This window comes from Gymnoscopelus microlampas, assembly GCF_963454915.1.
Source record: "Gymnoscopelus microlampas genome assembly, chromosome: 13".
NCBI classification, from domain to species: Eukaryota; Metazoa; Chordata; class Actinopteri; order Myctophiformes; family Myctophidae; genus Gymnoscopelus; species Gymnoscopelus microlampas.
In genome coordinates this window covers 24,224,393-24,238,878 of record NC_139950.1, presented here as the reverse complement: position 1 = coordinate 24,238,878, position 14,486 = coordinate 24,224,393, and the positions used below count along the sequence as shown (strand labels likewise).

Below are 14,486 nucleotides of genomic sequence, written 5' to 3'. Positions count from 1 at the left end.
TTTATCGGGTGGAACAGAAGTAGAGATATATGGTGGATAGGACTTTTAATGTGTTTGTTCTGTTTTAGGTTTTATCTATGTTGCACTTTTTAAGTATTATTTATTTATTATTTATAGTATGTTATTACATATTATAGATGGTGTTTGTTATTACAAATGCACAGGGAAAGACGGGGGAAGAAACGTACCTTTTTAGAGAATTGCTTAACCACTTAAATCCTATATTGAGCTTGATAACACCATTCAAAGTAATAGGGCGACAGAAAAGAACAGGGTGGCCGAGTCCATTGAGTTCAATGAAGAAGTGGCGCCATGTTCTATTCGGTTCCTCCAGCTATATACTTCATTGACCGGAGTCCCCCAGGGGTCTGTACTAGCCCCCCTCTTTTTTTCCCTCGACACCTAATGCCTTCACAGAAAATATTTGCCTGTGTGTTTGCCTATTTTCACCGAAAGTTCGCCTCTATGATGTTATGATGCCCAGAATAGGGACGCTAGCGTTCACGTGGTTCGATTTTTGGCAAGGAGGAAGGACTGATGGAAGGAAGGAAGGAATGGAGGAAATATGGAAGGAAGGACGGAAGGAAAGGAGGATGGATTGATAAAATGAATGATGCAGGGAAGGATAGAAGTAAGGAAGACACGGTTGGAGGAAGGAATAATGTCTCTTTACTAGCCGAGTCCTTTTTTCTCTTCTAAACCAGATCTCATAGGTGAAACTAGACAATCCACAAGCTCTCAATGATTCGCAATGCAACATGTTGAGCTGTAGATCAGCTATTTTCACCGAATGTTTGACCCAGAATAGGCGTAGTTCATGTGTTTAAGTGAACTGAGCAAATAAATCTATAGAGGCTGTGAAGGAACGAGAGGACAGCGACTCGAGCCAGACAAGTAAACGGGAAAGGAAGAATGAAGGAATGGAGAGAGGAGGGTAGAGGGAGGGTCCTCCCTGGCTCGTCGCAGGATGACGGGAAAGAAAGGTAGAGAGCGAGAGAGGAGAGTGGAGAAGGAGAACGGTGACATACAGAGAAAGTGAGAATAGGGTGGGAGAAGTGAGTGAGAAGGCTGTTTGGTTTTATGTGCTTCTTCAGCCCTTTTGAATCAAGCTAATTGTGGATCTCATTAAAAATGGGAGTTTGGAGAAAAGGAGGGATGGAGAGAGTAGGAGGAGAGAAGAGAAATGCTGTGGGGCCTGATACACAAGGCCTGCCGAGCAGAACGGCTAATCCTAGCCCCAGCACTCGTCTCTCTCTCTCTCTCTCTCTCTCTCTCTCTCTCTCTCTCTCTCTCTCTCTCTCTCTCTCTCTCTCTCTCTCTCTCTCTGTCTCTCTCTCTCTCTCTCTCGCTCTCTCTCTCGCTCTCTCTCTAGCGAGCACGCTCCGCTTCGCGGCCAGCAAATTAACAAAAGAGAGAGAGGAGACAGAATATGCCTATCTGCCCCTCCCATTTTCATTCTCATGCTACCTTTCCCCTCATTTATACTTGGTTTCACACAGTGTCGTACACCAAAAACAGCACATTTACAAGCTCAATGTGAGCTTGTAAATCTGCTATTTTTGGCATGCGACACTGACGCGTAACTAAGTATAAAAATACTAAATATACCTAAAAAATATACCTTTTTAAACTCTTCTTTGTCTTAGTCTTCCCCTCTCTCTCTTTCCCTCTTCTGCTCCTATGCATCTGTCTGTCTCTTCCTCCCTCTGTCGATCTCTTCCTTTCCAACCTTTTCTCTATCTTTTTTCTTTGTCTCTAACTTGTCTCTACTGTACCTCCTTGTGTCTATCACCTTCCTTTCACCCTCACTCTCTTTCTCTCACTTTAAGTAGTACATCAGTGAGGAAAGCTGGGATGTCAAATGCTGTTCATAGTTTATTTTTATGTGTTATGTGTCTCTGAGATTGGTGTGTGTAAGTTATTTTCCTTGTTTTGATGATTTGGAGACGTTATTTGTGCGCAGCCCTCTGGGAGGCTTAATGGAATATTGTGTTTTCATGTTTCACGTCTCACTTTTTGTTTGCCCTGCCTCTTTTATCTGAAAATAGGGGAAAAAAGCAAGCTACAGCAGATCTTTGAATAAGGAATAAAGCAAGTGAGGCTATCTCTCACACACACACACACACACACACACACACACACACACACACACACACACACACACACACACACACACACACACACACACACAGATCAATAGAGGCATATCCCATTCTTGCAGTCCTTTCTAGTCAGTGAAGTGGAGCCTGTTGTTTTTTCATAACATCAATTTGGTTGTAGAGATTGTTAGTCCGATAGTTTTTTATTTTTTTGGAAGTCTTTGTGAGCTGTATTCTACAATGGAATAATGCTATGAGGAATTGTTTCCCAAACGGTGTGCTGTGAGTCGACAACATCACAACTAGCTCACAAAGCGTTGCAGTGTTCTCTTGTAGATCGGCTAATTTCACTATGAATACAGGTGTGCCTTGAGGTTTTGACTTGTCCATCGGTGGCTCACACCACCAGCAACAACAAGCGTCAAAGCAGCTGGAGGTAATTCATTTCCAATGATAGCTAGGCTACACTGAGACACATAGAGCGGCGAGACGCTATATTGTGTTATTTAATCTTTGATCTCATGAATTTGAGAGAACCTTTTCCCCAAATGAACTTTATGAAGTATCCAGGTGTTGGTGACCGTGACTTTGCGACTTGGGGACACCTACTGTACCTGTAGCGACTCCCCATGTGAGCGCAGGGATTACAAATATATTAATATTTAACTTACATACATAACATTCATTCACTTAGAATCTATCATAGATCATATTTATTTTGATATATTCATATTAGATCTCGGTGTAGGTTCTCACAGGACCTTTAATATGCAAAGTGAGCATTTATTATTTGGCTGCTTCTTGCATTACTTAGGAACTGCACCAGCTTTATGCAGCCCTTTATTTATCTACATCTGGGATTTTAGTTTTTTTGTGTTTTTTTATGTTTTTATAGATTTTCGTCATATGTATTGCATTTTATAATTGTACTTGTTTCATGCAGGGCAAAAAAAAGAGAGCTTGATTTGATTAGATTTTGGTAAAAGAAATACAAGTTCCAAGTTGATACAATATAACTTCACCCCAGGATGTACACATAAAGTGTAACGAAACACTTATTTCCAATTTGGTCCTCAGTGGTATTCCCTGAATAAATAAAGGTCAACAATAATAATGCAGAACCAGAGGTCTTACAATATATTACAGTTCTGCTCACCTACGACTTCACCAGGTGATTTTACACTCTCTTTTACACTTTTAGTTCTCTTTTACTAATGTATACTAATAAACTCTTATTAACAGATATTGTACTAACCAACACACGTTGTTCTCTGCACATTGCTTCCTTTCTTTTTCTCTTTCACCCCTTCAACCCATCAATCCTTCAATCCTCTCACCCTTTCTTTCTTTCATCCTTCCTTCTTACCCCTTTACTTACCCCATTTTGTCTTTCCTTCTTCCCTGCCTCCCTATTCTTCATTATCCCTCGCTTCCTTCTATCCCTCCCCTTCGTCCTATCTTTGTGATATCCTTCCTTCTGTTTTCCTCCCTTCCTCCTTCCCTCCCTCCCTCCCTTCCTTCCTTCCTTCCTTCCTTCCTTCCTTCCTTCCTTCCTTCCTTCCTACACTGTTCCTTTCCTCCTACCTTCATACCCTTCCTTATTTACTATCCTTTCCTGACTTCCTTCTTTTCTTCCTTAACTTCACCCCTTCCTTTCTTCTTACTTTCCTCCCTCTCGTTCCCTATTGACTTAATTACTTCTCTCCTTTCAACCTTCCTATCTTTCTTATTTCCTTTGTTTCCACCTTCCTCCCACCTTTCCTAATTCACTCTCTTCCTTTCTCCTCTCCTGTCTTCCTTGTTTCCTTTCTTCATACCTTCCTCCAATCCTTTATTTTACTCCCTCTCGTTCTTTTCTGTCTTCCTTGTTTCCTTTCTTCCTCCCCTTTTCCCTTTCTTTCCTCCAGTCATGTTGGATGGTGTTACAGGTGATGAAAGTGGTGTTGATGGTGAAAGGGGGGAGGAGGAGGAGGAGGAGGAGGAGGAAAACGAGGGGAGGGCTGAGGAAGACCACCTCTTTGATGATGATGAGGATGATGATAATGATGATGAGGAGGATGATGCTACCACCTCTTCGTCTGCTGTAGATACTAACCCACTGCACGCCGAGACCCCTACCCCGACCACCTCCAGCACACAGGGGTCCCTGGAGCTTACTAACCCCACTTCTGAGCTTTCGTCTCTGGGTAAAGGCTGTAGCCAGTGCTGGCTGGGCTGTGTGGTTCTGCATGCTTGGCTTGCTTGGTTCACAGGGAGGTCAAACCATCCGGTATAAAGTTCCCTGCTCAGTAAAGATGAAATAACACATTTCCAAAATGTAAGCTTTTATCCCATGTCTATAAATTGAGTAGAACTTCTTCATGTGGTAGAGTAGAATTTCTCATTATACACTTTGACACGTAGCTTATTATTTTTAGGCCATTTTTACACCTTACACCTTACAAAACAGAAAATGTGTGACCGTGTTCATGCCAATGAGCAGGAACATTTTCTACATGATGTGAACCCTACAAAGTACACAGTAAAACCCTCAGTTTTCATTTATTTGTAACTCTGTGTGTACAAATGTAACCAGATGGACCCGTAACTGAGGATTTTACTGTATAGCTCTTGGTGTCAATGGGAAATAGTTATTAGCTTTATCCCGGATGGGGCTTTTACTGTAGCAACACCTGTACTTTACTACTTCAGGTCTTCTTTCTAACCCGCCCACCTGTTATGTACTTTTTACTCTTTTCATTATTATTATTTGACTTAACTCATTTACATACTGATTATTATTTAATTCATTCGCTCACCCACTTTCACCCATCTACACACTCACTTGCTGCTCACTCACTCAAACCATGAATTTGCACTCTTATGACTCACCCGCTCATTAAGTCATTCTACCTTTTCACTCACTTCCTCTGTCCCTAACTGTACCTCATCACTCATTCACCCTGTTGCCGTTTAAAAAAAACTCTTTCCCCTCTTAAGCCTGGCATCCTGTTGGCTGGACTGATGGCCAACTCCGTTCTCATTGGTGCACCACACACACACACACACACACACACACACACACACACACACACACACACACACACACACACACACACACACACACACACACACACACACACACAACACACAATTCTCCTTCAATTCCCAAAACTTTCTAATTAGTAATTAACAAACTATGAGAACTTCTCCCTAGACAAAATAATAAATCCCCATCTGTAGGGAACCATTCAGCACTCACTCTTCAGAGGTAAACTAATTATTTAGCTTTTAATTTTAATTTACTTGTTTTCCTGCTGATGTGAGATAGCCAAGCGTTCTGTGGAGAAAGGAAGAGAGGCGCACATGAAAACAGACTGACGTTCGCTCCTACTTTGAAGTGCACCGGTATCTCTGTGTTATTTTGTTGTTTTTTCTCTGTGTTAGGCTTGTTTCTTCTCTCCGTTCTTTTATTTCCAGGATTTGTTTTTTAAATGTGAGTTTAGTCTTGAAAGCAATGGGTGGTAGTGATTTTATTACGCTGGACCCATTGATATTCTGTCTTCTGTTGCCACGTTTTTGTCCTGAAACATATCGTCACTTCTTTGCGCTTTTTACTAGCATGTGTTCATGTGCACTGCACTCAATGTGTAAAGTGTTCAATTAACTCTCAGTGCCAAAAACGAGTTATCCCGAGTTTTTTTTGAATGCCCTCAGTGCATTTTTTTGGGGGAAAATAATTTTCAGAACCCAAGATATCGTGATCCGAAGATTTGCTGCTCCATTCACTTGTTTAACTTATTATTATTATTTTGTTTTACTTTAAAAAAAAATTGCTGGCACAGTATGAACATATATTTTTATTTCATTGGCACTGAGAGAGTTAAAGGGCATTACACACCAGGAGAGTTTATTTTGTGCGATTGCTTCACATTAAACTGCTGTTTGCGTCATGAGTACTCCGTACAGAACATGAATATTACGTGGCGATAAAGCGATATTTTCCAAAACAAAATTCAATAAAAGCATCAAGCTATGAATGAGGCATCATCAAATTAATAGTTTGATGTGAAATATTCGCAACACATTTTTGGATTGTTTATTTGCCACGCTCTCCCAGTGTGTAAGGACCTTTACACTCAGAATGACTGTGCGTGTACACATGAGCACATTGATTCAGGCAGTCCAACATCTACACTGTAAATATCCACAGTGTTAATGTTACAAAAGGATAAATGAACAGGATTTTACGGTGCAGAGGGAGGCAGAGAAAGGCAGAGGAGGAGGGATGATGGAGAGAGATGGAATGGAGGAAAGAGCGAGGGATGGAGAGAAAGAGAGATAGACAGGTGCAAAGAGGACAGCCAAGTGGTGAGAACAGAATTTGAACAGCCGTACACTGGGTTGTACTGGCCAGAGTCACCGTGACTCAGCCAGAAATGGAGAGAGGGAGAGAGAGTGTGTGTGTGCGCGCACGTGCGTACATACTCACACACACACACACACACACACACACACACACACACACACGATCAGCCAGGCAGAAATATGAAATGAGACCTGAATTCAAATGAAGTTATCCTTTTTCTCAACTTGTCTCAAATGGGATGAAAACATTTACCTGCTGGTACCTCCTAGTACCAGGTACCTAGGTGTGGAAACATTTATTTGTTATTTAACTCTTCTCTTCTCTTCTCTAGGTGTGAACAGTAAGCACATGGAGTTGAAGCTGAAGAGGCCAGTAGAGATCAGGGTGGTAGGAGGAGGAGGAGGCGGCTTCTCTTCCCCCTCATCTACCTCCTCTTCTTCCTCTCCCACCTACTCTGTCTCCCCCCTCAGCCCTGCCGACGGACAGGAGGTAAACACACTCACACACACACGCGCACACACACACACACACGCACACACACACACACACACACACACACACACACACACACACACACACACACACACACACACACACACACACACACACACACACACACACACACACACACATAGGTTGAACACTCTCTCTCTCTCGCTCTCCCATTTGCTCCCCAGCATCAAAGGGTCATTCCAATCGATCTGCTTCTATTGACCTGTCTGTCATTGGTCATGACAGGAGTCCGTGTGTCCACTTCTAGCTCTGTCCCTCTCATGTGTACATGAATCTGCCCAAAACCCTGACATTCACACTGGCATCATAATGCTCTACATAGACATATAATGACTGCTCATGTATCGACTATGACCTTTTCAGAGGGTTGCGCTGTGTGTGTGTGTGTGTGTGTGTGTGTGTGTGTGTGTGTGTGTGTGTGTGTGGAGACCTCCAGTCCTAACATCTGTTTAATTGATTTTGACTGTTGAGTGCAATAAGGTGTGTGTGTGGTTTTTGACTGTCGAGTGCAATAAGGTGTGTGTGTGTGTGTGTGTGTGTGTGTGTGTGTGTGTGTGTGTGTGTGTGTGTGTGTGCGTGTGTGTGTGTGTGTGTGTGTGTGCGTGTGTGTGTGCGTGTGTGTCAGCAGTACTAGCTTATGGTGGTTGCGTTTTTGATCATTGATTCACACAAACACCCTCTTGTGTTCGAAGAGAAAGTGGCTTAGTGCTCTGTGGCTAAAACACCTGTCTGTTTCCTCACTTCACTACTAAGGTCCTGAAGATGTATATACATTTTGTTTTATTCTTTATTAAGAACAGGTCTTTCAGAAGGCCCAGTTTAGTGTTTTAGGTTTCACGTTCAATCTCATAGGTGTCCAGGCCAGTCCAGATCTAAGATTTCTGAAAGAACCCTTAACTAGGATGTTGGATGTCATCTCAGGAGTTTGTTGAAGGTTGAATCGCAGACATTGAGTTTTTAAAATGTTAACTACGTCAGGAGTGTAGCCAGAGTCTGTTTGTGCTCATTGCTTTGATGTGTAACGTTTTGTCTTTTCAATGAACTTTGATTCTCTGCCAGGACTCGTCAGTTTCAACCCGTCATGGTGAATCTTTGATCTGAAATGAACTTTAAAAGATTCTGTTTTCTTGTAGCACTGATTATTCTAGTGAGAAGTTGCCCCCCTAGTTACACAGTGCGACACGTTGTGAGCTTGTAGATCTGCTATTTTCGCATGTGGTTTAGTACAATGGCTGTCAAGAGAGACGATACAAAAACATCCCGGTGAACACATGTACAGTATGTCATCACCCTGACTGTTAATGTCTTGTTCCACACTGCAGCACAATGTTAGAATTTCATGCACAATTAACCGCCACCTCTGAAAATTTCCAAAAGGAGGTGATGTTTCCAAACGGCCTCGTAAAAATGTATAATGGCGGTGTAGCCAAATGATGATGCTCATATCGTTCATATTCAGACCTAGTTTACGGCTTCCTTTTAGCAGAATATTTTATTGTTAGTTGAAGCCATAGTCAGCCATCTGCTTACACTGTCATACACTACTGAACACAACAGTTTGGCCAACATTTGGAATCTCTGCTGTTTGTCTAGGTGCATGATTAAGTGCATGCGTGGATTATTTATTTTTGTTTTATTTGTGTGTGTGTGTGTTTGTGTGTGTATTTTCTTCTTCTCTCCTTACAAAAGGAGGATAAACTGTTCCTTGTCCCGAGAGGGGTTGGCATCCCAAAAGTCCTTGAGGCGGGTGGAACGGCCCCTGGGAGAGACACACACACACACACACACACATTCTCTCTCATTAGTGATTGTGTGTATGCGCAGCCTCGGTGGTGCACGATAAGGCCCTGCGACGCTCAGCAGACCGCAACATTAGTCACACACACACACACACACACACACACACACACACACACACACACACACACACACACACACACACACACACACACACACACACACACACACACACACACACACACACACACACACACACACACACACACACACACATACATACACACACACACACACACACCAAACCACTGAATCACCACAGCCGCAGCTTACTGCAGCGATGATAGCAGCGATAAGAGAGAAAGAGAGATGGAGCGAGAGAGCAAGAAAACAAGAAATAGAAAGACATGGGGGTGGGAGTGGTGGGGGGCTACCCCAATATCTGCCTGTCCCAGACCGTGGAAACTGGGGTCAGAGGGGTAGCCAAGAGGGCAGGTGTTTTCTGTGTGTGTGTGTGTGTGTGTGTGTGTGTGTGTGTGTGTGTGTGTGTTTTCTTGTTTGTATGCAGTTAGCACCCTCGGTCCTCGGGGAGGATTTAAGCACCATGCTGAATTTTTATGTGTGTGTGAATCTGTGTGTGCAGGAGTGTCTGTCTCCATATGTGCCCTGTGCCTGTTTTTGGGCGAGCTTCATGAGTGTCTATGTGCCGGTGTGTGTGTATGCACACGTGTGTTCCTACTCCTCTGGGAGTGATAAAGCCACAGATTGTTTGGTTTGTTTTCAGAGGAAATGTTAGGAGGCCTGGGGAGGTGTTGCCACATTAGAAGCTGTGTGTGTGTGTGTGTGTGTGTGTGTGTGTGTGTGTGTGTGCGTGTGTACTTGAATGTCTGTGTCTGCACGTAACATCTTGTACTCTTGTAATGTTTGTCTACATGCTGCCCCCTTTGACCCTCATAGTCTCCAGTAAAGAAGAGATTATCCAACTAAGTTGGGACTTACCTGTTTATATACAAAGATAAACAATGTTTTAACAGTTATAAGTTAAATAAAACAAGAAATGTACATGACTATGTCAAATAATTCTAAATAAAATAGGAACATCAGTTAACATATTCTTATTGAAATTAAGTATCTCGGTTTAAGATAGATTGAAAAAATAAAAATAAACAGCCATATACTGTATGTGCTTCTGACTTGGAATTCACAGTAAAATCCTCAGTGTTCATTTATCCATTTGTAACTCTGAGAGTGTACAGATGGAACCAGAAGGACCCTTACATGTCCATTTAGTTCCATGTGTATACTCTCAGAGTTAGATCAACACTCAGAATTCTACAGTGCAGCCAGTCTCAGTCTGTCTATAATCAGCTCTCTCCAGGGGATTTGCCGTTTTGCTAAATCAACAGTCCTCTCTCATATTGCAAGGTATTGCTGTTTGAGCCAATCAACACTGATGCAGCACTTAGTCAAACCTAATAATTGAGCGACAACAGATCTAAGTGTTTGATAGACGCTAACTGCACTGTAATATTGTAACTCGGAGTGTGAAAATGGACCCGACTCTTCAGTTAAACTTACACTCTGGATTTAACTGTGTAATAGGCAGACACATGGAGTGGAGGGTAATGCCAGCATTGTTTTAGAATGTGTATAAGTGTATCAGTTTGAGCGTGTATCAGGGCCCTATATTCCGCCCGGCACAGCGCTGGGCACAGCACAACTGTTATTGCTATTTTCCAACCGACGCAGTTGCCATTTTAACGGCCAGCACTCCACGTTGAGTAAATGCCAAATGGTCTTGACTTGAGCCTATTTAGCGCCCATGGCCGTGTTGGTTTTAAAATGTGGTGTGGTCAGGATCAAACATGGTGCACTGCTATCTTACGCACAGACTTTGGGCTTTGCGTATAGACCACCGCTTAGACACATTCCAGATGCATAGATTGTCTAAATGGGGCCCTCAATGTGTTTCTATTCATGTGTGTGCACTTGTATGTTGTTGGGTTTCTGGGATGGCTGTGAGTATGTATGCGTGTTTATTTTGTGTGTGTTTTTGTTCGTATGTATGTTTGTGCGTACAGTGCGTGCGCGTCCCCCCATCTCTATTAGAGGGTCTCTCTTTCTCTCTCTTGCTCCACCCTGCTTGCCTATTTTCTGCTGTCTCAAGCAGTGGAACATGTTTTGCCCTAATTGTCGACTTTATTACACGTTGCAGAGTCTTATTAGCGCAGTCGATGCGTCAATCTAAACAGTGTCGGTGTCTTTTACACTTGGCTTGGCATATTGGGGAGGCTGGTAATAAAGCAGTTTGCTGCGTGCCGTCTTCGATAGTGGGAGAAGCAAGCGTGCAGCTTTTTAAACACATGTTCACTTTGAAAACAATAGCGCTTTTTGGGGGCATTTTGCATAATCTGAATATATTTTCTGGCGAGGGGTTTTGTTGAAAGTCAAGTTAATTGCCTCTTTTTGTCTCTCTCCTGAGTGAGGCAGGGGAGGGTGTGTGTGTGTGTGTGCATGCATCGTGCGTGTAGGTTTTTCACAAATAAGCAAGCAGAGACATGGGAGCAAACATATCAACTTCTATTGAATTTGTCTCGGCTGCATGCGTGTACGTGCGCACGCTTGGTGGCAATAATCACAGAGGAAGTCTGAAATCCTGTAGAGTCAGCTTAATAAGAGGCTGGGAACAGATCTAAGTGTTTGTTAGAAGCTGACAGACTGGCTAATACACAGGATGTGGAGTGGAGCAGCAGGATAATTGCCAACATTGTTTTAGAGAGTCAATCATTTGATGCTAAAACTGATTGACTCCTCGTGTGTGTGTGTGTGTGTGTGTGTGTGTGTGTGTGTGTGTGTGTGTGTGTGTGTGTGTGTGTGTGTGTGTGTTTGTGCTTTTTACTGTATGCAGACGGGTCTTATAATGCATTTTCATGAATTTTCTTAATGTTATTCTATGTTTGTATTTGTCCACTAACAAGAACCCTATATACTTAGCTGACCGGAGTCCCCCATTGGTCTATACTTGGTTTGCTCCTTTTTTCCCTCTACACCAAAAGCGTAGACAAAACCTTTTCGCCAAATGTTTGCCCAGGAATAGGCACGCTATAATTCATATGGTTAATGTCTTTTTATTTGTTTTGTGTGTTTCTGTTTGTCTTTTGACAGAACAACGCAGAGGAGTTGCGAGCTGAGCGGCTGCGTAGGGCAACAGAGAAGTTGCGGAACCCTGTGGTTTTCAACAAGGACTCTGCTGTCAGAAAGACCCAGCTCAAATCCTTCAGCCAGTATGTAGAGACACGGCCAGGTACGGATATACACAAACCCCCCATACATATACTTCTGTCTTCACAACAGCCCGGGATGAACCAACACTTCTCTGCAGACATGGTTCAGCCTAGGTCAAGGACAAAGTACCTGCCAGTCGCCACATAACCACAATCGGTTACAACAGTCTGTGAGCCGAATAGTATGTTCATTGTAGCTTGGAGGGGTGACTGTTCTGTGGTTGATATTGCATGGTACAGCCCCTTTGGCGTCCTTGTTGAAATGCTCCTAGTTTGTGGCACTTCCACTTAGCTCTTTTCAGGTGCTGGACTGGATAAGACTTAAGGTCACGCAGCGCTATTGAGCAGAGTTCGCAGTTCACATCAGTCCAAGCCAAAGTGCTGAATGTGAAGCTTCTGACGGGTGGCAGTCACGCTAGTCGCCTGGTAGTGTACAGGGCTGTAGCAGGGGTACAGAGATGACCTATGTCCTAGGGGGAGGAGTGGAGCCTGGAGCCGTGTGGTTCGCTTTCTAATGTTTGAGATTTTGTAGGCCAGCACCAATTGGATGCAGGTAGGGACAGTAAGCCAGCGGCAGAGGAGAAATGTGACACCACAAAACTTGGGATGGTTGAATACAAGGCCAGGCTGCAGCGTTTTGGACGAGTTGAAGGGGAACAGAGAGGGGGGATGCTTGGGGTGCAGTCAGGAAGGTCTGTACTGCAGAAACACATGGAAGTGGAGAGAAAGAAACAATAGAAAAACTAACCATCCAAAGCATGGGTTTTAATAGCAGCAGTGAACCAAATTAAACAACTATTTGTATCCTGCTTGCATCGCAGGGTATTGTCCTGTCTGTCTGTTAGCAAAATAAATCAAACTTGGTGGAAATGATCAGTAGGCTGCCCAAATGTAATTAACACATTAACATTTGGTGCCAGAAAGTCAAAGGTCAAGTCAAAGGTCAAGGTCACAATCAAGTAGAAGGTCCAAATAAGATGCATCCTCGAAGACACCCATTAAATGGGCACTTCACCGATTTTGAACACAAATCCCGTCTTCATGAAGTTGAGGACATACTAAATATAATTATGCAGTGTTTCCTGGGTGTATCTGTGTTTTCGTGTGTTTTGAATTGGAACTCCCCCTTTCGCATGCAGTCTGTGACTTATGAAAGGAGATCTCAGTCCTTTCCACACTGCGCTGGACTTAGATCCCTTGTGAGACAACGTCACATTGATAGCAGCCAGTATGCGAGCGCAGGCTGACTGCAAAAGAACCCGACTGCTCGTAATACACAATGGAAAAGAAGTCGCAGCGCTCGCGTGAGAAAATGCATTCCATCAAACTTTCATCTGCCGTCTCCCTCACAGTGCAGAGGAAGAAGGCTTAGGATGTTTACTGTGATCTCTCCCTCTTGAAATACTCCTTGGTTTCTGTTGTGTGCAGTGTACTGTAAGCGATAATAGCTTTTCAAAAAAACTTGTCCTCAAAACCCCGCTTCCAGTCGCTGTGATTAGCCGTGAGAGGCACAGAGGTAGCGCTCCACAGCACTGCTTGCCCAGCGGGCAGTCACTTACCCAGCGTCTCACTCGGGAGCGCCTCGAATGAACCGAAACGGTGGGAAGGGAGGTGCGCAAAACATTGTGGTAGTTGTAGTAATATGCGGTCGATAGTAATTTAGTCAATCCGACACGAACACTCAATGACTACATTAGTTTTCCAGCCATACTGCGCCAATTTCAAATATTTGTACTTTTTCTCCAGTACAAATAGTGCTAACTTTGAGTTATTGCAGCATCTTCCAGCAGTGAAGTACGCCTTTACATTTGGGGATGAAAAGATCAAAAGTCAAGCCCACAATCAAGGTCCAAGTTATGTATCACTTTTTTCTTTTGTTTTGTGTTTTTAACCTTTATGCGTTTTACTCCTTCCATCCTTTTGTCACGTTGGCCCTTCGTCCTTCCGACCCACCCTTACACCAACGTTCTATCCTCCCAGAGGTAAAGAGGCAGAAGTCCATTCCTGAAGACCTGAAGAAGGCTGGAGAGGAGAGGGGAATGCTGTCAGATTTTGACATCCTCCGCAGACCGTTTGAAGAAGAGGTAGGTCATCATCATCCGGAATCAGGTCCATTCACAGTGTACACTCACATGTACTACACATTTACTACACACCCACTTCACATGCCTCACTAACGCCCTGTCAAAGACGAGATTAAATTGATAAAAGACTACTCTAAAAAGCACATTATAGCAAAAGATTTGCCATTATGAGTCGGCACTTACAGTAGTCTAACTTGCACTTGTGCCGGGTTTGTTTCTTATTCAGCATTTTCTGCAATGTGACCTCATTGTTTTTAATGTTTTATCTTATTGGCTCGGCTAATGAGCAATACAACATGGGTTCTAATCCAGCCGGTCCTGTGTTGCATGTTGTCCCTCCCCAATAAAGCAGGTGGTGGTGTGTAGATGATAGAATAACAGGTTAAAATGTATCTGTCATTTACTTTGTCATCAGCCATTT

At 43.2% G+C, this 14,486-nt stretch overlaps 1 protein-coding gene across 2 annotated transcripts in view; it reads left to right on the top strand.

Annotated features, from left to right (window-relative positions):
* The window catches only part of ehbp1 (EH domain binding protein 1), a 189,222-nt gene that overhangs the window by 124,887 nt on the left and 49,849 nt on the right, over positions 1 to 14,486 (top strand). For both annotated transcript variants that reach the window (XM_084077333.1, XM_084077332.1), the window contains exons 17-19: positions 6,779 to 6,936; positions 11,863 to 12,001; positions 13,962 to 14,065. In XM_084077333.1, the coding sequence (XP_083933459.1) occupies positions 6,779 to 6,936; positions 11,863 to 12,001; positions 13,962 to 14,065 (401 nt within the window). The remainder of the gene's footprint in view (positions 1 to 6,778; positions 6,937 to 11,862; positions 12,002 to 13,961; positions 14,066 to 14,486) is intronic.